The sequence below is a fragment of the Miscanthus floridulus genome, chromosome 2 (genome assembly GCF_019320115.1).
Source record: "Miscanthus floridulus cultivar M001 chromosome 2, ASM1932011v1, whole genome shotgun sequence".
NCBI lineage: Eukaryota > Viridiplantae > Streptophyta > Magnoliopsida > Poales > Poaceae > Miscanthus > Miscanthus floridulus.
Window position 1 is genome coordinate 41,194,933 of NC_089581.1, and position 9,332 is coordinate 41,204,264.

Here is a 9,332-nt window from a genome sequence, read left to right on the forward strand (position 1 = left end):
CATCTCCTATGCTGATGCGTGCGCCCGAAGGACCTTCGGCTAGCTTTGTGGGGCGCTTGCTCGCAGCCGACCCGCAGATGCTCCATGGGGGCCGTCGCATCCTGGCGTCCCCCTATACGGTGGCCTCCGAGGACTGGTGGGCTCTTTGCATTGAGGCCGAGTTCGCAGGCCCAACTCGTTCGTCCTGCTCAACATTAGGGGTAGACGTGTCCGCGGGTCCCCATGTGCCTGTGGCTTCGAATAATCATGTCTAGGCAGAGTTCGTCGGCCCATCCCGGCTGGCATGCACAACAGACCATGATGGCCCGGACCTTGCATGGACGACGCCAACTACTGATCATGCCCGGACCTTGCACCGACTATGGCCTCTCTAACCGAGCCTGGGCAGCACGCGATGGCATCGGCGGCGGCGGTGCCAGCACCGGCTACACCGAAGGAGATCTCAAGGTGCCTCCGGTCGCAGCTGTGCTCCGTCATCACAGAGCCTATCATAGTTGAGCCCCCTCGACCACGTGCCCCCAGGAGGAGCCGTGTGGTGGACATGGCGCTCTCACCGCCGCGTCGGAGCGGCAGGCTCACGGCCAAGAGCAAATGCAGGGCACCTAATCCAATGATGCAGGCACAAAATGTGTTGATGGCCAAGTGGGGAGTACGCCCGCTGCAGCCGGCGCAGACTGGAGCAGACGACGCTTTCGATGAGTACCTGGCACTGTTCGGCGAACCCCTCTCGGAGTCCAAGCGGGAAGCGATCAGGATGCTGTTCCTGACCGGTTGTGCCATCAACGGCATCCAGCTTGCCGAGGGGGTCGAGCTTGAGATCTAGGAAACCTCTGCATCCTTATCGCCAAATGTTGTCGATGTTGAACGAAAACATCTTAGTCTAGAATGTCTGTGGCCTCAATGGTCGCGTGCGGCACAACGTCGTTAGTGACTTCATCGTCTAGGACAGTGTCTCGCTTGTCTGCTTGCAGGAGACTAAGCTCTCTAGTGTATGCAACCAACTTGCTTCTGAATGCCTAGGAACATCGTTTGAGTATGCCTTCTTGCCTGCTGTGAATACCACCGGTGGTGTTCTCCTCAGCTAGAGGACGGACGCCTGGTCGGTGTCGCATGTGTCTCTGCAGTCACACTCGGTAACTGCCAAAATCACCAGTCGCTGTGATCCCAGGTTGGCCTGGTGGATCACCGTCATTTATGGGCCGTTGGATGCTAATGCCCAGCAGGCTTTCTTAACGAGCTCACGGCTCTACGCTCCTCGCTGCTGGGTCCCAGGCTCATTTGCGAGGACTTCAACATGATCTACCGTGCGGCGGATAAGAACAATGATCGGCTTGATCGCCGATGTATGCGCTGCTTCGAGCATTTTCTTGGTGCGGTGGCGGTCGAGGAGCTGCACCTCAACAGCTGCCTGTTCACATGGACTAACGAGCGCCTTCACCCAACGCTCGAGTGCATTGACCGCGCTTTTGCTTCAGTGGATTGGTTGGAACTGTACCCGAACCACCACATGCGTGCGCTCTCGTCGGACTGCTCGAACCACGCACCCCTACTGCTATGCATGGATGTCGTTCCCTGGGTGCGCAAGCACTTCCGCTTCGAGTCCTTCTGGACAAAGCTGCCTGGGTTCCTCGACGTCGTCGCCTCGACATGGGAACCGACCTTGCTTCATGCAGACATGTTCCGTATCATGGACTACAAACTTATGAACGTCACTCGCGCACTAAAAAGTTGGAGTATGCGCAATATCGGGAGCGTCCGGCTGTAGCTTGCCATTGCTCGCGAGGTCATCTTGCGTTTGGATTGCACGCAAGACCGGCGACCCCTGTCGACTGAGGAGAGTGCGTTGAGAAAGGAAATGAAATGCAAATGCATTGGCCTCACGTCCCTCAAAAGAACAATCGCCAGGCAGCGCTCTAGGTTGATGTTCCTAGCCGAAGGGGACGCCAACACGAGGTTCTTCCATCTTCAGGCTTGCCACTGCAGTCAAAAGAACCACATCGCCAGTCTAGGGGAATGACCTTGTCCTCAATGAGCAGATGGCGGATGCAGTGTATCACCACTACAGCGGCCTGCTCGACACTCCATTCCATCGAGCGGCCACTGTGAATTTTGACAGCCTGGGTCTCGCCCAGCACAATTTATCCATGCTGGACGTCTGCTTCTTCGAGTTCGAGATATGGGCGACCATCTCGGAGTTGCCGTCGGACAAAGCTTCGAGGCCGGATGGCTTCACCGGGCTGTTCTACAAAGTAGCCTGGCCGATCATCAAACAGGACATCGTCAACGCTTTCAACGCGTTCTAGTCGCTGGACGGGCGCAACTTCAATTTAATCAATGACGCCTTCATGATTCTCCTAAAAAAGAAGAATGAAGCCCAGGAGATCAGTGACTACCGCCCGATCAGCCTTATGTATAGCTTTGGAAAGCTTATTGCCAAATGTCTTGCCCGTCGGCTTGCCCTGGTGCTCAATGATCTGGTGCATCCCTGTCAGAGCGCGTTCATCCAGGGACGGTCCATACATGATAATTTCAGAGCCGTTCAACTGACCTGCAAGACCTTGCACCAGAAGAAGCAGAGTTGCCTCCTTAAGATCGATATTGTGAAAGCCTTCGACTCCGTCTGTTGGCCTTTCCTTTTGGAGGTCCTACAATGGCTCGGCTTCAGTAGGCGGTGGAGGAAGTAGATGTCTATCCTCCTTGGATCGGCAAGCACCAAAGTCCTCCTCAACGGTAGACCAGGCAACCACATCTGCCATGCCAAAGGCTTACGGCAAGGTGACCCCTTGTCCCCGATGTTGTTCGTCCTAGCTATGGAGGTGCTTGGCGGACTCATCCGGTGGGCTGAGTCCCAGTCCATCTTCTCACCTCTCCGGTGCGACGCAGTGCGTTCAAGGGTGTCGCTATACGCGGACGACGTCGTCATGTTCATTAAGCCAGAGATGAACGACATCGTCGCAATTAAAACCATCCTGCAGATCTTCGGTGATGCGTCGGGTTTGTACACTAACTTGGGCAAGTGTGTCGCCAACCCGATTTCCTGTTCACAGGAGGAGCTTCAGCTCGTTCAAAACATGCTGTCCTGCACAATCGGAGCCTTTCCGTGCAAGTACTTGGGCATCCCTATCTCTACTCGCAGGCTGCGCTGGACCGAGGAACAATTCCTCATTGACACCGTCGTGGCGCGTATTCCGCTCTGGAAGGGTTAGCTCATGAACACTGCGGGCAGGGTGGCGTTGACACAGGCGATGCTCTCGGCCATCCCAGTGCACCTCTCCATTGCCGTGTGCCTGTCGCCATGGGCGATCGACCGCATCGACAAGCTACATCGATCGTTCATCTGGTCTGGGTTGGCCACAGTGGGCGCGGTCATGTGTCGCGTGGCGTGGGAGGTGGTTTGTAGGCCCAAGGAGCTCGGTGGTCTCGGCATCATCGACCTGCGAAGGTTCGGTCTAGCTCTGAGACTGCACTGGGAGTGGGTGCAGAAGGTTGACCCGAACCAAACTTGGATCGACCTTCCGTCATCATCAGACAAAGCCACGCGTGCCCTCTTTCGTGCAGCAACCATGATGGTCGTCGGGGACGGGATCTCAACGCTGTTCTAGCAAGACTCCTGGATTCATGGGTGCTGTGTTGAACAAATTGCGCCCGCGGTGTTTGCCTCGGTCCCGTGGGCGAAGGCGAGGTCAAGGTCTGTGGCGTCGGGTCTGGCTGATCACGCCTAAGTGTCCGACATTACTGGGGCACAAACTGTTCAGGTCTTCCTCCAGTACCTGGACCTCTGGGAGAGGGTTCGCGGTGTACGGCTTGCGACGGGGGTTACGGACTCCGTCATCTGGCGTTGGTCCACTGACCACAAGTACTCCGCGGCGTCGGCGTATGGTGCGATGTTCATCGGATCGACCTCGCCATTCGGTGCTAAGTTGATTTGGGGGACGCGCGCACCGCCCAAGGTCAGGTTCTTCTTCTGGTTGGCTCTGCATCGTCGTTGCTGGACCGCGAATCGGCGGATGCGTCATGGGCTGCAGGACAGTGACGCTTGCATCATGTGTCTTCAAACCTCCGAAACTCTAGATCATATCCTGCTGGGTTGTGTCCTCAGCCGTCAGGTCTGGATAATGCTCCTGTCCAAGCTTGGGCTCACATCCGTGGCCGCTCATGGTGACGTCGACCCCTTCCTCTGGTGGGCCTGGGCTAGGCGTAGGGTGCACCGAGGCAGCAGGAAGGGCTTTGATTCGCTCCTCATGCTAATCCGCTGGGTGCTTTGGAAGGAACGCAACACACGGACGTTCAGGAATGAGGCCAAGGACGCTCGAGAGCTGTGTTTGGAGATCCGACAGGAGGCAACTTGTGGTTGCGGGCCTGGTATTCGACTCTGTCGTCGCTCGCTTCGTTCATGTAATTAGTATCTTGTGTGCTCGCTGACGGCTACCTCTGGTTTTTCTTTTGCCGCTCTGTTTTATGTTTGTGCTGCTAGATAGGGCAACCTTTGGTTACCTTACGTCGACGCTGCCGTTGTTTGTTTGGATGTTGTCTTTTTCCTCTTAATGAAATACGTGCTACAGTGCATGTTCGAGAAAAAAAATACCATTATATGTTCGTTCAGTTTTAACCTGAACGGTGGTGATAAATAGATTATCTGGAGAACCACCGCGACGGTTATAATCACCACCTAGCATAGTTCAAAAATAGGCAATCACATTAGATATGATGAACAGTTTGCAGAAACTCAGAGCTCTTAAATGAAAAGGTGCTAGAAATTAATAATCACCTTGCACCACATAAAACATAATGGCACTAGAGATTGTGTCTTTGCCAACATAATCAAAGCACGTTCTATCAATCTCCCAAAATATACGCCATGAAAACGGCCGACTAATCTCATCACCGAGGTAGTAAGAATCACCTTGTTCAGTTATCTCATAAGCAGCAAATCACCCATCTCTGCATGTGTAAATAAAACCCTCTACATATAAAGATCTCCCTGATAGAAGTCCAATAATATAAGAGCTTGTCAAGGCAGCAGTCCATCTATGCGTTGACAGATCAAGCAAGAAACAGCTATTTGTGTCAGCATCAGAAACCATGAAGGAATCTTCACTTAAGACAACATATCCAGACAGGTTAATCTTCCTTTACAGATCGACAGAACCATGTGTACTGCAATGCATCCATCTGTTTTCGGGAGGCTTAGACAAAATATAGACATACTCGAGAGAATCACTTATCGCAACGATCCTTCTACCATCATTAAGAACATGAGCTATTGAATCGAGATGAACAGGTTTTCCTGTGGGAGAATGGCTGATGGTTCCCGAATCCAAGCTGCGCCTATAGATTTCATTTTCTCTGCTTGAGACAGCACATATGAATTTCTGCCACAAACAAAATGCCATGATAAAGGATGCTCCATCAGATCATACTCATCATCAGATATAATAACCGTGTCCACAGCGCAATGCGGTGTGAGAGTCTTGCCTTGGCAACCCAATCTTTCCATCCGATATAGTGATCTTATACACAGTTGAACGAGAAGCAACTTGGCAAATAATATATAGAGCTTTGTTGATCTGGATAGCAGAGTCATCTAGCACAAGAGAATGGCAATATGAAATCCCATTTAAGGTCCTCCTGTACAAATTTCATAGCACAAAAAAGTGGCAATCAAAATCCCAAGGAACCTTAACAATAATGACGTACAGCAGAATATTTTAGTCAAATAAAGATTCTTTCATGGAGAAGCAAGAATTCAGACCTGCAACAAGTATCTGTCAGCACTGAAGGCACAATTTTGTGATCTCTCAACAATTTTTGGGAGGGGATTGCACTCGCATGATCAAACTCCTCGTACTCTCTAGTTCGTCGTTCAAAAAGGGAAAAAAGAATCATAAGAATAAGTGACTTTTAATGGAAAGGCGAATTGATAGCAAATTGAAAATCTTTCAGTTACATGTTTCTTTTTCAACACCAAACTATTGTTTTTTTTTCTGCTGAACAGCATGTTCCCGATTGCGAAAACAAGAAGCCAACAAGCTTGACACGAACTACTGAGAATGGATACTAGGAATTAATTAATAGGGGGGTTAGGGGGGATTGGAGCAGTTAACTTACTGCAGGAAGCAGAACTCGGAAATGTCATTGGGTTTGCTTGGGGACATGTCTAACTGGCGGCAGGTGGAATGCAGAATGTTGACATGCTCCGTGTTATGCCCACAGGATCACCAGCTCTGAGTGAACCACTCACCAATCTTGCTGAGCACCCGCTAGTGTTGCCGAGCACCCGCTAGCCGTGTCGACCACGAACAAACGTTGTCCGTCCCAACAAACTATGGCTTGAGCTAGAAGAAGGGAGAATAGAGCATGCACACACAGTATAAGATACCAGCGTTGGCCGAAGCCCTGTCTGAGAGATGGCAAATCTGAACTCTCTTTACTGAGTTGCTGTGTATGTCTATTTATACAACTCTATCCATCTAGTCCTAGTACAGCGTACATGCTGTAACAGTAACTAGATAACACAACAGGACTGACTCTGCGCCGGCCTCTACATGTGGCTACAGTGCTGCAGGTAAGCCGTGCGGCGCCTGCAACTGCAGCGGCTACAGTATCACAGCAGGGGGCCTTTCAGCGCCGCCTTCCCTTGCTGTGTTCACACAAGGTAGCAGTAGATTATCTAACAATCTTCCCCTAATCTTACTGCTAACCCTTGTACCCCTTCATGCCGATCATCTCCTTCAGCTCCATGAGTCAAAGACGTCCGAGCGGCTTGGTGAGGACGTTCGCGAGTTGCCGACCAGTTTCGACAAACTCGATGACGATCTGCCCTCCATCGACACAGTCCCTGAGGAAGTGGAACTTCACGTCAATGTGTTTACTCCGGTTGTGCAGAACCGGATTCTTCGCGAGGGCGATGGCGGGCTGGTTGTCCACCATCAGTGCTGGTGGGTGAGCTTCCACACCGGTCAGCTCGCCCAGCAGCCGGCATAGCCACACAACTTGGCACGCCGCTGTGGCCGCCGCTACGTACTCTACCTCGCACATAGATAGCGCCACCACCTTCTGTTTCAGCGACAACCATGAAATTAGAGCCGACGCGAGGAAGACGGGCACGCCAGAGGTGCTCCGTCGTCCATCGATGTCCCCCGCTATGTCTGCATCGTTGAACACAGTGAGCTGCAGCCTACTCCCGCTGGTCTTGGAAAAAATGATCCCCTGATCCACTGTCCCTTTGACGTAGCGCAGTAGCCGCTTCACCGCAGCCCAGTGATCCTCTCTGGGATCCTCCATGAAGCGACTGACGTAGCCCACAACGAACGTAATGTCTGCCCTCGTGTGGACTAGGTAGCGCAGACCGCTGACGATGCTCCGATAGAGTGTTGCATCCACCATCGCCGCGGTGCTGACCTTCGTCAGCTTCAGCCGCTCCTCTATCAGAGTCACGCATGGCTTGCACTTAGCCATGCCGCTCCGCTCCAACAGCTTGGAGGCATACGCGCTCTGACCAAGCGTGAGTTCCTCCTTCCCCTGTCTCACCTCAATGCCGAGGTAGTAGGAGAGTGCGCCGAGATCGCTCATTTAAAAACGAGCCGTCATCTCGCGCTTGAAGCTGTTGATGTCCTCCGTGCGCGCGCCGATGACGATTAAGTCATCCACATACACGCTGACGACGAGCTCCTCCTTCCCCCGTTGCCGCGTGTAGAGCACGTGCTCGGTTGCGCACCTCTAAAACCCAAGCTCGCTCAGCGTGGCGTCAAGCTTGGCGTTCCATACTTGCGGGGCCTACCGCAGCCCGTAGAGCACCTTGCGTAGTCGGAGCACCCTGTGCTCCTCTCTCTTGACAGTGAAACCTGGAGGTTGCCTGACGAAGATCATCTCCGCTAGCTCGTTGTTGAGGAAGGCCGATTTAACGTCCAACTGATGGACGCATTAGTCCTTTACTGCTGCCAAGGCTAGTAGCAAACGGACCGACTCCATGTGCGCTACTGGCGCAAATACCTCCTCGAAGTCTATGCCCTCGCGCTGAACAAAGCCTCGAGTGACGAGGCACGCCTTGTGCTTGACAATGGCGCCGAGCTCGTCCCGCTTGACCTTGTACACCCACTTTAGGCTGATCGGACGACATCCTGGAGGTGGATCGACGAGCTGCCAAGTTTTGTTTTCCTCGATCGCCTTCATCTCCTCCATCATCGCCCGTTGCCAGTTTCCATCGCACTCGGCTAGCGCGAACGTGGGTGGTTCCTCTACACTGACGAGTAGCAGCTCTACGTCATTGAGCAGCCTGCCCGCCAGACCTGAGGGACCTGTGCCGCCGACAATGTTGTCCAGCCTACGGAACCGCACCTCCTCACCTTTGTGGTAGTTGTCCACGAACTCAGTGATGTCACTTGGGGGTGAGGCGAACTCGATCGGCATCGATGGAGTCCCCTGTTCCGCCAGAGTGATTGGCACAGCACCTAGAGTGCTCGGCACTACTTCTAGATAGCTCGTCATAATTCCCGCAGTGTTCGACCACACTATAGGAGTGCCTAGCCTCAGTGTTGGAGTGGTCGGCACCACTACAAGACGTCTTGGCTCTGCCACGGGAGTGCTCGGCACCCGTCCTAGAGTGGTCGCCACCACTACAGAACCTCCTGGCACCACTCCTGGCATACTCAACATCCCTCCAGGAGTGCTCGACACTCTTCCCTAAGTGCTCGACATCCCTCCCGAAGTGCTCGGCACTGCCCTAGGAGTGCTTAGCTCTATCGCCAGAGTGCTCGGCACTCCTCCTGGAGTGCTCAGCACCTCTTCCCTAGCGTCTCCACCACCGTGGATGACCAAGTGCTCGACGACGAAGGTGCTAGTGAAGCCGCCAGCTTCCCCCGTGCTCGGACTGCTCCAGTCCTAAGCCGCCTTCTCATCGAATATGATGTCGCGCGAGACAAACACCTTGTCTCTGTGTGGATCATAGAGCCAGTATGCCTTGGTACCCTCCACGTAACCTAGGAACACCATCGGTGTGCTCCTGTCCTCTAGCTTGGTGAGGTTCGGCTTTGTCTTCCTAACATGGCCGATGCAGCCGAATGTCCAGAGGAAGGACACGCTCGGCTTGCGCCCATACCAAGCTTCGAATGATGTCTTGCCCATCAGGGCCTTGGTCGGAGCGTGATTGAGGATGAATACCGCCGTGGTCACCGCCTCCCCCTAGAACCTTACCGGCATGCCTTTGGCGTTCATCATGGATCGGGCCATGCCGACCACCGTCTGGTTCCATCGCTCCACCACGCCATTCTGTTGTGGTGAGTACGGCATGGTGTGGTGTTGCCCCACACCCTGATCCACACAGTACGCAGTGA

The 9,332-nt window shown here is 53.5% G+C and overlaps 2 protein-coding genes across 2 annotated transcripts; one reads left to right on the plus strand and one right to left on the minus strand.

Annotated features, from left to right (window-relative positions):
- The first annotated feature begins 1,345 nt into the window (after positions 1–1,345).
- Positions 1,346–1,765, plus strand: LOC136536405 (uncharacterized). The gene has a single exon (XM_066528712.1). The coding sequence runs from the start codon at positions 1,346–1,348 to the stop codon at positions 1,763–1,765; it is 420 nt and encodes a 139-aa protein (XP_066384809.1).
- Positions 1,766–5,580: 3,815 nt separating this feature from the next.
- LOC136536406 (secreted RxLR effector protein 161-like) lies at positions 5,581–7,458 on the minus strand. The gene is made up of 2 exons (XM_066528713.1): positions 7,030–7,458; positions 5,581–5,628 (listed from the first exon to the last, which is right to left on the minus strand). Exons 1-2 carry the CDS (start codon positions 7,456–7,458, stop codon positions 5,581–5,583), a joined length of 477 nt encoding a protein of 158 aa, XP_066384810.1.
- Between the last annotated feature and the right edge of the window lie 1,874 nt (positions 7,459–9,332).